Source organism: Acomys russatus, chromosome 16, assembly GCF_903995435.1.
Source record: "Acomys russatus chromosome 16, mAcoRus1.1, whole genome shotgun sequence".
Lineage (NCBI taxonomy): Eukaryota > Metazoa > Chordata > Mammalia > Rodentia > Muridae > Acomys > Acomys russatus.
Window position 1 is genome coordinate 20,980,985 of NC_067152.1, and position 12,518 is coordinate 20,993,502.

At 53.8% G+C, this 12,518-nt stretch overlaps 1 protein-coding gene across 1 annotated transcript; it reads right to left on the bottom strand.

Moving 5' to 3' along the window:
• Positions 1–4,632: 4,632 nt before the first annotated feature.
• Spata20 (spermatogenesis associated 20) lies at positions 4,633–11,973 on the bottom strand. The gene is made up of 17 exons (XM_051158332.1): positions 11,933–11,973; positions 11,039–11,157; positions 10,741–10,920; positions 10,574–10,638; positions 10,307–10,461; positions 10,079–10,222; positions 9,769–9,970; positions 9,409–9,539; positions 9,217–9,321; positions 8,942–9,016; positions 8,636–8,845; positions 8,355–8,547; positions 7,960–8,128; positions 7,507–7,718; positions 6,263–6,462; positions 5,180–5,260; positions 4,633–4,994 (listed from the first exon to the last, which is right to left on the bottom strand). Exons 2-17 carry the CDS (start codon positions 11,113–11,115, stop codon positions 4,827–4,829), a joined length of 2,367 nt encoding a protein of 788 aa, XP_051014289.1. The 5' UTR covers positions 11,116–11,157; positions 11,933–11,973; the 3' UTR covers positions 4,633–4,826.
• Positions 11,974–12,518: the final 545 nt, after the last annotated feature.

Sequence of the window (12,518 nt, forward strand, 5' to 3'; positions counted from 1 at the left end):
CGCCGCCGTGGTTGCCGTTGCCGTAGCTGTCGCCGGCGCCACTGCCTCCTCCTCCGGCCGAGACGCTGAGCGAGCGAGCGAGCGAGCGAAAGCGGCGGCGAGGAGCCCGGCGCACACCACAGCTGGATCCCTCACTCCAACTTCAAGCCTCGGCCCCGCCTCTCCCCAGCCAACCTCACAGCCAATCGCCGTGCGTCACCGGTCCAGAGCCGCCCTTCCATTGGTCGGTCGCCGTGCCAGTGCGGGAGGGGGTACCCGGGGAGAGAACCACAGCTGGAATCTTGTTCCCACCCCAAAACCAGGACCGCCTTTCTACCCTCCTCTTGCCCCTGGGTTCGCTCCCGAAGGCTGAGCGCAATCAGACAGCCCAGACCGAACCCACTTTTCTATTGGTCTCTGGGGTCTCTGGGATTCCCCTGGAGGGAGCCTCGAGAAATCAAGAATGTTTGGCATAGGGTCCTGGGGTAGTCCTACGGGTCTCTAACAGCTTTTGTCCAAGACCCCCCGAATTGGACAGCAGCCAGACGCCAGAACTTAGCTCTAAGCAGGACTGTTTTGAAAAGAAGTGAGACAGGAGTCACAGGAGTTAGGAGTGTTACCGGGGGTCTCCCAGCGAAACCTGACTCCCCACCTGGTTAATTACCCACTCTGTGTTTGAACCTGGGAGCTAGACTGGGGAAAGGGAAGAAAAGTGGAATGTCTGGTGTTTGAGCCCGGAAGGGGACTGTCTGCAGAAAATGAAGTTGGAAAGATAAATGGTGGGCGTGGTCTGGGAGTGTTCTCCCCCCACCCTCTTAGGTTTACTGGTCCAGGTCCCCCAGGTCCACTTCTAATATATTGACACTAGCTTAACTCTAACTCGCAGGCCTTCTCAATGATGCTCTGAGCATCTTCACCTGCTTCTAGAGATCTTTGAAAGATGGAGATTCCTCTCAGGGGCTTCATGCAGGGAAAACTGTAGCCAGTATAAGTGGCACCAGACGGTAGAGCCTGGGTCACCTGCAGCCCCAAAGTGAGGATAGCCTGCGAAGGCCGCTGTGGGCCTTGAGTGTTGTGGGAGGGAATGACACCTAGAGCTGAGCTTTACCAACTTCATCCAGCAAAGCTGAACTACGTGCCTCAGTTTCTCCCCTCAATCCCCATATGGCTTAAGGGAAGTATCTGTCCGAGAGATAAATGTTTCACTGACTTACTCTCCTCCGTCAACGTACTGGGAGTGGTGCTTGTGCTTACGTGCTTCCCAGGCGTGTACACGCAAACGGAGACCCCGGCTTTTGCCCAGCCTCATCTGTGTTCAGGCGCTCAGTCAGTTCTAGCTGCTTTCTCACACCGCCGGTGCCTCCAAAAGGCTGTAAGTGCCAGAGAACCAAGCGCCGCTGGAGTCCTGAACGTGAGGGGGGAAGGGAGGGGGAAATCGTTGATGTTAGACTCAGGGGAAACGTCTCCACAATCTGCGTAGGGTGTACAGGATAGAACGACAGCATCCGAGGTCCCGGTGGACACAGGGACACACAAGCCACTGCGGAAAAGCTAAGGAATGAACCGGATCACCTCCTGCAGCCCCTGATTCCCAGGCACTGTTCCCTGCCAAAGCTGCACCATCCACAGATCCTCCAGAGGCCTCCTGGCACCACCACATGGGTTTGGGCTGTTCTCTGTTCCCACTCCAGGCAGTTGTCAAGATAGATCGAAGAGGGCAGAGCCACTGCTGCTCCTGTCACCTTCCTGGTTGCCCTTTTGCCAAATTCCAGCATTGAGTTGTGCAAATGAGGCCAGGCCTATTTGCATTTCATGCTAATGAGCAGATCCCCTAAGTGCCTGTTTTCTCCTGGAGGGAGTCTCTGCTCTCATTCTGAGTATGAGGCGCCAATCTTGAATTCGGGGCCCTCTTCTGGGAGAGGGGAGCTATTTATGGCTTGCTTTTAGAATCTGACCTCTTCCCTGCCTCCTGTGTGTCCTCAGTCTAGCAGGTGGTCTTCCCATTCTGACCATTACCTTGAAGGCCTACGCTTGGCAGCCAGAGGTGGAGATTCTCATAACCCACTCTCTGAAAGCAGAGATGGATGTATGACTGGCAGAGGCTTGCCCAGCCCCATGGTTCTCCAGGGGTCAGAGGCTCCACATCTTCATCCCTGAGCTGTCCTGTTATGGAACATAGCCAGCAAAAGAGACAAGCAGGCACCAGAGCTGGAGAAATCGAGACCTATTTTTCTCCCTGGGTTTGCAACCTGGGGGGAGATCTGCCATCTAGGACAGCCTAAGGCATCAGGGGACCCTGTGTGCTACCTGAGTGAGGGAAGGGAGGAAGGAGGCAAGAGAAGATAGGAAGCCTTCTCTCCAGGGATCCCAGTCTCAGCTCCCGGCACCATCCCTTCTTACTGGCTTTCTTTCTAGAAATCTTTAGCAGTGGCCTTCAGGTACTGAAGTGCTAAAGACAGTACTAAACCAGTCAAAGGTGGGAAACCTCACAGGAGGACATCTAGGCAGAGGTAGTGAGTGTAGGCTTCTCTCTGCCCTCAGGCTGTGTTCCCTGAGCCAAGTCCCAGCCTAGAGTTTGATACATAGTGGACAGGTAGAAAGTTTTTATTGTTGTTGCTGTTGTTGTTGTTGTGTTTGTTGTCATGGTCCTCCTTACCAAGTTAGACCTGTATGGTCCAAACTCCTTTCTGAGTTTACTATAGTATTTCATATGTGCCTTGCTTAGCAAGCCCCTCCAAGGCCCCTGCAGCCTTCTGGCCTTTGCCTCTCCCCTGCTGCCTACTAGTTCCCTTAAATAAATCACCATCTGTGGTACTCTTTACTCAGAGATGCTGCAAGTATCCCATTTGTGATCACCTCCACCTCTCTGGGAACTGAGAGGAACCGCCATTTCTCAAAGAATCCACGGCTCGGAGAAATGAAATGATAAATGACTCCCACACCATGAGCCCCTGTGTCTTGTGACCCGAGGTCACAGCTGCCCCCCAATACAGTCCTACTCACAGACGAGGGGATATGGAGGAGGAATGTAAGTGGCTCTTGCCAAGAGAAAGAAATGCTGTGAGACTTTTAAATCAGCTCCACAGCCAGTGAGGGTCATGTTCAGCCTGTTCACTAGAAAGGCCAGCCTTCCTAGGAGAAGTAATTCCTTCCTCTGAATCTTAAGATGCCATAGCTCTGTGCCTGCCTGATGGGAGAAGGGAAATGAGAGCCGCAAAAGGCAGGCAGGGTGGAGGGAAAACACCAAATGTGCTCTCCTTCATAGCCTCCACCTTCTGGCAGGAAGAAGCCACATTCTAAAGAGGCCAGGGAGAAGCCAGGTATGCTCGGAGGTGTCAAGGATAGACTCCTACCAACTCTGGCCCTCTGTTAGTTGTCCCTAGAAGGCTAAAAGACCCTGGCTCCACCCTCTCGTTCATGTGGGTCGGTGGGACCACAGTGGCAAGAGGGCTACATGAACTGCCCAGATTGTTCCAAATCCAGGGCTGGGATTGCCAAAAAGGCCACCTGTGTCTCACCATGTTGCACTCTTCCTTCCTGCTGCCCTCAAGCCAGGCCCCACGTGTCCAGTCTTTGACTTGCTGGCAAGGTTGAGTGGGCTACCCAGCAAGAAAGAGGCCAGCTGACCTCATTGGCCAGAGTGCTAATCCCCTGCAGATTGGGCTGGTGGCTTGTACCAAGGGCCCACTGCCCAGACTGAGACAGCTCTGCTCCCGGTGACTATGGCTAGCTGTGTATGTGTGACCATGTCCCGCACCTCGAGGCTCTTCCCTGCTGCTGATGTCTCCCCCAGCAGTGCCCTATCCTTACTCCCCATCCCTGCTTTGTCTCTCTGGCAGCTTCTTCCAAGTACCTGTGTTGTTTGGCTTGAACGTTAGGACAATGCTCAAGCTCGGTTGGCCTCAGTTTCTACAGTCTCACAACCCTCTTGTTCTAATACTTGCCCATTCAAAGCATGTCTCCCAGCCGCCTCCCCTGAGGACAGCTATGTGGGCTCTTCTGTGAAGATCCATTTGCTAAGGATGGGATTTAAAAGCATCTCCCAACACTGAGAGGGCAGAAGGGGGATCCCAGGAAGATGCCAGATTCCTCTGTGGCAAAGGTCAGATGGATTTGGGGAGCTTCCGATTTGCGTCCTCCACATGCAAGAGAGCCCTTTCCCAGACCATCTTCCAGGAAGAGGAAGAACATGGCCTCCTACAGTGATACTGGGGTTGGATGGGTACCCCCAATGAAATGCCTTAGTCCTGGTACTAGCAGTTTTCACAGTACCTACGTTGCATAGCAATGGCATCTTTCTGTTAAATACTAAAGTCTATACTGAGCCCCCTGTCCCTTTCCTAGCTTTAAATGAAGGGGCAAGGAGTAGATGGCAGACCACCTCCCAGTAGGGGTTGACCCTTCCTGAGCCAGTGCACACCTTGTCCTCACCCTGCCCCCTGTACTTGGTTTTGGCCCACTGGCTGTTTCAGTCAAGCTTACTAATCATGGACAGAGGCAAGAACAGTTGAGTGACCCATTGAAGGCGACAGGGCAATGAAAGAAGACAAAGGAGTCATCTGGGGACTCTAAGAGGAAAGGCTGGCCCCAGGATGCTGGTTCCCAGGCTGGCGCAGAGGGCCCACTCTCACAAAAGAGACTAAAGCCCCGAGGTCACCACGGGATGCTGCTAGGTTTATTTCATGGTGAGTAGATGCCCATGGGGGAGCCGCAAAGATGGCTGTGATCACCTGATGGCACGGTTCCTAGGGGTGACTATAGGTTCAGCATAGCCTCACAAAGTCTGAGTCTATGGTCAGCTGGAAAATTCTGCCTTCTGGCCCAGCTCAAAGGGTTCTGGGTGGTCATTAGTGTAGCAGCTTTCGAAGTTCACAGGGCTCAGTGATAGGCATAGAGCAGGCTTGGTTCTCAAATACGTAGGCTGTGGCCTGGTCCTCTACTCGGCGGAGGGTGCTCAGAAAAGGAAGCTGTCGTGACAGGAAGCTCGATGGGTCTCCATCAGCCAGAATCAGCACCTGGAAACAGCGTCAGAACAGAAAGTGTCACCTGAGAGAGGGTCCTACTGGTCATTGCAGAGCCCAGTGGGAGATACCTTCCCCCCCCCCAAAAAAAAACCACCAAAAGGAAGGATGCCAGGAAGCTGAGTAAGGAAAGGCAAGGAGCGAGGTGGAGGATGAATCAAGTTTGCAGGGGTGTGCACCTTGTTAGGGATATAGATGGAGTGGACGCATTGCACCAGGGCCTTGGTGTCCTTGGCCTGGGGGTCTCCACAGATCACGATCTGGCCAGCACAGAAAAACCATCCAGAGTCAGGAAGGGAGAAGCTAGGCCCCAAACCTGCCAGGCCTTCTCCATCCTTCCTCCACCCACTCAGTATTCCTAAGAAGGGAAGGGACTCACCTCAGCCACCAGGAGGATGCATCAGACGTAATGCTTGACAAGTGGAAACACACACATGCACACACACACACATATGCACACACGCACATGCACACACACATATGCACACATGCACACACATACACACGTGCACGCGTACACACACACAAGTGACAATGTCACACATTGAAGTTGACGTACAAATACAGGGCAGGGATGTCCAGAAAACTTGACACACTGGATGTCACACAACATACAAAGAGACATAGAGTAGCTACATGCACATACAATAGATGCCACATATACAAACAACACACACAAGTGTTCACAGGCAAACACTCTTACCCACACCAGCACACAAACTAGTAAAACTGTGTTTGTGTGTGTGTGTACACAAAAGAGTTGACATAGCAATAAAGTGCACAGGAGCTGAAATAATCACACTGACACACAGAGCCTTACAGAGAAACACTTCACCAGCCACCCGACCACTAGGAACCCGTATTTTTTATTATTTACTTTATTTATTATTATTTTTTTTTTCTTATTGGTTTTTCGAGACAGGTATTCTCTGTGAAATAGCCCTGGCTGTCCTTGACTCACTTTGTAGAGCAAGCTGGACTCGAACTCACAAAGATCCACCTGCCTCTACCTCCTCAGTGCTGCGGGATCTGTGTTTAATCTCTTCATTTTGTCTTTATATTGAAGTCATCCCAGTGACAAGTCCTCACAGGCTGTCTCCTCTGATACCACCCTCCACAGACACCTCCACTCCATAGAGTGAAGACCCCTGACCTCACAAGCACCTGCACACATGTACATGAGCTTTGGGGACAGCCCTGGCAGCCCACTCATGCCTCCGTACTCTGTTACATCATCCGCCCACATATTACTACCTCCCTACCTGCTTGAGAGTCTCCTGTTGAGCTGAGAGGGCACGGACCATCTCAGGCAATGCCACTGGGACGCGGCGCATGCGCTCAGAGAAGGCTGTCAACAGGCGCACACACTTGTCCATCCAGTCCTTGTGACCAGTGAAGCCATGCAACCGAAGCAGGTTGTGGGCCGACACGGAGTTGGCGCTGGGCTCTGCACCATCCTGGTCTGCAAGGGATAGGAGGTGGTATGGGGGCGGGGGTGGATGGTCAATGGGATTCAGGACCCTGCCCTGATGCCGAATCTGCGTTATGGGGTCCAGGGAGAAGATGAGGAAGTACATGTGTTGCTGGTCTGGTTTTTGTTGTTGTTTGTTTTGGTTTTGTATTTGTTTTAAACAAACCTTTCTATGCTGTTGAGCTGTGGCTTTCCAGGTTCCCTACCTGACTGCTGACACCTTTGTCCAGCTACAGACTGCTGGGGCCAGAGAGGCATCATCCAACTCCCTCACTTCTTCTAACCCATCTACACATCCTGCTGGATGGCTGCCCTATCATCCCCTGTCCCCCATCTCGTGTGCTACCCCCTGCCTGCTTTCAGCAGTACCTCCAAGCAAGCACCAGTGTCCTCTTAATGAGTCACCCTGATTTGCCTGTTCCCACTCATCTCTACCATGGTCAGAGTGACCTCTTTACATTGAAGGCAGAGCAGGTCAGACCCTCAGAACCATCTTACTTGCCTGCGCACTCACTTCCTTACCACAGCCTCGGCTCTTCCTCTCAAACCACTCCCGGTCTCTCTGCCTTCCAGCAGTCAGCCTGTTCCCCTAGGGCTCTCTCAAACTGTCTCCTCTGCCTAAACTCCTCTTGCCCTAGTGCCTCCATGACCACACAGCTCCTTCTTGGTTGACACCTGTCACTGGTTTCCTGTGATCTCAGTGTTCTGGGGGGTGTCACATTTGGCACTGTCTCCAGCACACATTGCAAACTGTCCTGCAGGCAGAGACCAAGTCTCTTGTTTAACAGAGATGAATCCATGGATTCCAGAGACCACTGCATGTTCAACAGGAAAGCAAGGACAGCCCCTTCATCACATCTGAGCAGATACTGCTGCTAGCACTCATCTCTATAGTTAGATGCGGGTTCAGAAATATCAGACCACCACCAAAGCCCTGCACCAGCTCTATACCGCAAAACTAAACAAATGTCTTCCTCGGGAATGGCCTGCCCTGACTGGACCCAGGCCCCAAGGCCAGCCCACAGCCACACTGACCGTCCTTCAGTCGCAGAGGCAGGTCTGCCCCCAGCTCAGCCTCACTGCAGAAGTAGCCACCACCTCGGGAGTCCCAGAAGAGCTTGTCCTGTGTGTCCTGCAGACGCAGAGCCCACTCAAGCCAGGAGCTCTCCTGTGAGGCCTCATACAGATCCAGCAGGCCCCGCACTACGAAGGCATAGTCCTCCAGGAAGCCCCAGCAGGGTGGTGTGCTAGGGTTACAAAGAGAGAAAGAAGTCTAAGGACAGGCCTGGGAATACAGAGAGGAAATTTCTCAGGCTTTCTTTCAGTTAATTCTCAACAGCCACCTCTCCCTGTGGCTGCAGCTAGCTTGTTTCCCAAGAGTCAATGGGCCCAGGACGTGGCAAAGGGACTGGTCAGTCAATTGAAGGGGCAGACAGGGCCAGCGTCACACAAAGAGATGGCCTTTCGGTCTTCTCAGCCCCACCCCACCTGTGTTCCACAGTTCCCCCAGTGCCAGCATAGCATGTCCTCTTCAGGCGGCCGCTAGCCACATCAAACATGTGCCGCTTGAGGAATTTGGCGCCGTTGGTGGCCTGAGTGACCAACTTATCCATGCCCAGGACAGCGCCGGTCACAGCAAAGCCAGACACCATCAAGCCTGGAGGAAAGAGAGACCAGGAGTGACAAGAGGCCAACCAGAGCTCTCCTGGGACCCTCAACCCTACTCCCAAGGCTCCAAGTCCCAAGCCCAGGTAGATTATTTAAGGTAGCTAGGTGTCCAGGTATTCATTTCTAAATCAAAATAAAGAAGAGCCTATGAAGAAAGAATGAGCAGACAGAAGGGGCTTGGCAAATAAGGTCAGAGTTCCGAGAGGGTCTCTCACCATTCCAGGCAGCCAACATCTTGCTATCCAGGTGTGCTTTGGGCCGATGTTTCCGGGCCTGGAAGAGCTTCTCCAGCCCGGTGTTGAGCAACTTGCTCACAGCCTCCACATCCAGGCCAAAGCGGGCTGCAGTCAGCTCTAGCGAATACCGCACTGTCAGAACATTCTGGCCATGCAGCTCTACCTTGGGCTCCTGAGGAAAACAACCTTGATCAAACAGGAGTCCATGCACTTGGTGGGCCTTGGGGGTTCCTCCTCTTGTGGGCCCCAGAAGTCCTCACCTGAGTGGAGCTGATGTTGCCCGCTTCCGTGAGTCCATAATGCTTCATTAGGAGCTGGCCTGAGGTCAGTGGCTCACTGGCGCCCCCCACAGGCTCTGGGAGCAGCTGTTGGACCTCTTTGACTGTCCACACGTAGAAAGCACCCTCCTTGGGCTTCATGCCCCTTTCTGGCGGAGAATCTGCATCCTCTGCACTGTAGAAGCCTCCGGACTGTAGGGATAGGAGAGTTGGCTGGTCACCATCCAAAAGGCAAGCCATCATTAAGCCCTCCTGCAGCCAGGTCCGCCTGCCTCAGTGGACACACACCCGATGGCTCAGACTCCGGGTCACATACTGCAGGATGCCTTTGGCAACATCAGCGTAGAATTCATCACCAGAGATCTGTAGGAGATGGAGGGTATTAATAGAGGTCACTGGGGTAGCTCAGGTTCATAGAGAATATTCTCCGGGGAAGTGGGAGTGGAGAGGTCCAGGCGTCTAGGATGTGAGAAGGAATTGTGGGTTGAAATTAAGATGAAGCCACAGTTACCTGAAAGACCTTGGGGTTAGCAGCCAGGGTTGAGGTTAGGGGCAAAAGTCACCTGGAAGGCCTGGGAATAGACCACCGATAACTGAGCCTGGTCGTACAGCATCTTCTCAAAGTGGGGGATGTGCCACTGGCGGTCCGTGGAGTACCGGTGAAAGCCCTGTGGCAGGCAGGTTGTAGTGCTAGACTGATCTCAGTCTCTGTCACCAATCCTGCTGGCCCTCCCGGGAACCCGGCCTGCCCTCACCTGCCCCACATGATCCCGGATGCCCCCATTGGCCATCATTTTCAGGGTGTGCAAGGCCATCTGCTGAGCCCGGGAGCCATCCTGGGTGAGCCGGTGACTGAGCCAATAGGAGAACAGGAAGTTCAGGATCACTGTGGAGCAGGATGAAGAGGGTGAGAGGGCCAGGCATCTCTGGCTAGTCAGTTTCTGTCAGAGTGGAAGATGAGATCATCTACCATCCATTCAAGAGGACACGGCATTGCCCAAGTCAGAGGTCAGAATATCACTGGCCCACAGCGGACCAGAAAGGTACACAGCTATACTGGGTCACTTAACTAAGTCAGATAGTCATTATATAGATGAGAGGCAAAGGTCACTGACCAGGGGTGGGAAACTTGGGGGCTTCAGCAAAACCACCATACTCCTCATCATAGCCTTCATCCAGTTGCTGGAAGCAACGGCTGTTCATGGTAGCAGCGGAGGGCGGCAGCTGTCGGTCACCCACACTGATCTCAGATCGGGCCAGTAGGGCTGTGGTGACACGCTGGCTGTTTTCCAGAAGGGTGTTCTTGTTCTGTTTCCACTACAGGAGGTGAGATAGCACACACCTGGAGGTCAGTATGCGCTTGGGGGGGACCCACAACCCCTCAACCTGGGACTCAGGCAACCTCCCTCCCTGATAGCCAGCAACCTGCTCACGGATCCTCATCAACACCGTGCGGAAGCCAACGCGGGTCAAACCGTCCTCTGGTGGGAAGTAGGTGCCCCCAACAAATGGCTGGAGGCTGGGGGTCAGCCACACATTCATAGGCCAGCCCCCTCCGCTGCTGGTGGCCTGAAAGAGGGCAAGGGCGCCAGGGTCAGGGGAGCTGCCATGCACGGGTGTGACAAGACTGCCCGCCGCAAGAGATTGGCTCACCTGCACAAAGGTCATGTACACTTTGTCCACGTCTGGCCGCTCTTCTCGGTCTACCTTCACACTCACAAAGTCCTCGTTGAGCAGGTGCCCTATCTCTTCATTCTGGAAGGACTCCTCCTCCATCATATGACACCAGTGGCAGGTCGAGTACCCCACTAAGAAGGAAGAGGTCCATGAGGGCAGAAAAAGGTCCCTAGGGCCCTAAGAACCGCCTCCCCAATCTTCTGCCTGTCATTGAACTCCACTCTTAGAAAGTTGGGTATATACCTGAGAGGAAAATTGGCTTGTTTTCTTTCTTTGCCTTGTCGAAGGCTTCCTGTCCCCAGGGGTACCTAGATCCCAATAGGAAAAGACATCACTCAGTAGCCTAGGGGGTCTCAGAGGAGCTTGGGAGCCCCGCTGCTTCAAGGGACACCCCCTGGGACATCACTCACCAATCCACTGGGTTGTAGGCATGCTGCAAGAGGTACGGTGACTTCTCATTGATCAGGCGGTTGGGGGCCTTCTGAGGTGTGGATGGAGGACAGCTGGTCCGGCTTGCCTTTCCCCCAGCAGGCATGGACACTGAACTGCTAACTGTAGCGCTTCGGTCCTTGTCCCGGGAGGAGCTACCCCTAATGTATGCAGATGGGTCACATAAAGGAAGACCGCTTCCCCCCCCACCTCCGTCGCCCACCCCAGTCAGCTCAAAGCCACCCAGCCTCAAGGACTGCCATTCCTAGCCGAGCCCACCTTTCTGAACCACGGGGGAGACCGTGTCCTTTGTGCTCCCCCTTATGTTTTGGGGGTGGTGAGGAAAGGTGGCTCATTGGGGGCTCCCTGCCAGGTTAGTCTCCCCCAGCTTCTTGGACCTGGCAGTAGGAAGAATATCTGTGAGGTCAGGGTAGGTCACAATGAATAGAATGGTCCTTCCAGCTCCATTCTGTCACCCAATGGAGGGCCCCTCCCTGGGGTAGTAGCTCTTCAGGAGTTCCCAGCATGCATGTGGGTGACCTGGGCAGGGAGGGGCTACTGCCAGTGTCTAGACAGGTCAAAAGGAATTGGGTCCAGGGCAGAGCCTGTTTAGCCAAGAGCCCAAAACAGAGTACAGAACACTCTGTAGGACCAGATGTTGTGCTACACACACTCACACACACACACACACACAGAGAGAGAGAGAGAGAGAGAGAGAGAGAGAGAGAGAGAGAGAGAGAGAGAGAGAGAGAGAGAGAGAGAGAGAGAGAGAGAGAGAGAATATCAAACGGGCCTGTCTCAGGGAGTTCAACCTGAAAGAATAGCCCTGGGAGCCCTGGGAACACAGTTAAATAATAAGAGGCCAGCGCAGCAACACAAGCCTATGACAGGATGCAGAGTGCTTCCAGAGCAGGGCCTATGAACAGCACGGCACTCTAGAAAGGCTTCCTGGAGGTGGTGTTAAGGTTGTCAAAGAGCTAGCCTGAGCTAGCCCTGCAGCTGATAACACAAAAGAGGAAGAAAGGGAGCCTTCCTGCCAGAGCCAAGGAGCAGCAGCCAGTATTAGGGAGGGCCCGGCATGCAGGGAGATGCGAGCAGACATCCCAGAACGGTGCCTGAGAGGGATGGAGGGCCCCTGCGGGCGCAAGGCATGTTACAGTGGCTTGCTCATACCTGCCACTAGCGGTGAGGCCCAGCCCTGGGTAGGTCGACCCGGAGATCGGGGGCCCATTCAGGCCCACACTCCCAGAATGGCTGCTCCAGTCCAGGTCGTAGGCTGCAAGGGGCGGGCCCGGAGCCGGTTCGTTGCCAAGTCTCAGCCTTTGTGGCTGGTCTCCGAGCGCCGCCCGGCGGTAGAGCACAGAAATATAGACCTGCGATGCTTTTGAAAATCCAACCGGCTGAGCGCCTAAAATCTGAGTCAAATGAGCTGGGTTTGATTTAAAGCCCTTGCGAGAGCATGAGGTCTCAGAGCTTTCGGTCCTTTTGCCTAGCTCTTGGCCGTTTTGTAAGCGAGAAACGAGGCACCAGCAGAATGATTTGTTCGGCTAGCAAAAGTTGCTGTTTCAAGCCTGCCCATTTCAAGCTCCTGCTTAGAACCCACTCTCTCAGGCTGGAGAGATGGTTTAAAGGTTAAGAGGCTGCTCTTCCAGAGGACCCAGGTTCAATTCCCAACACCCACATAGCAACTCACCAAAATTTCTAACTCCAGTTCCAGGGGAATCTGACACCTTCATACAAACAATACATGCAGGCAGAA

Coding starts and splice junctions, on each gene's coding strand:
- Spata20 (XM_051158332.1), bottom strand. CDS start 11,115: ATGAGCCACCTTTCCTCACCACCCCCAAAACATAAGGGGGAGCACAAA. Junction 9,971..10,078: donor TGATGAGGATCCGTGAGCAG/GTTGCTGGCTAT, acceptor CACCTCCTGTAG/TGGAAACAGAACAAGAACAC. Junction 8,548..8,635: donor GCAACATCAGCTCCACTCAG/GTGAGGACTTCT, acceptor TGTTTTCCTCAG/GAGCCCAAGGTAGAGCTGCA.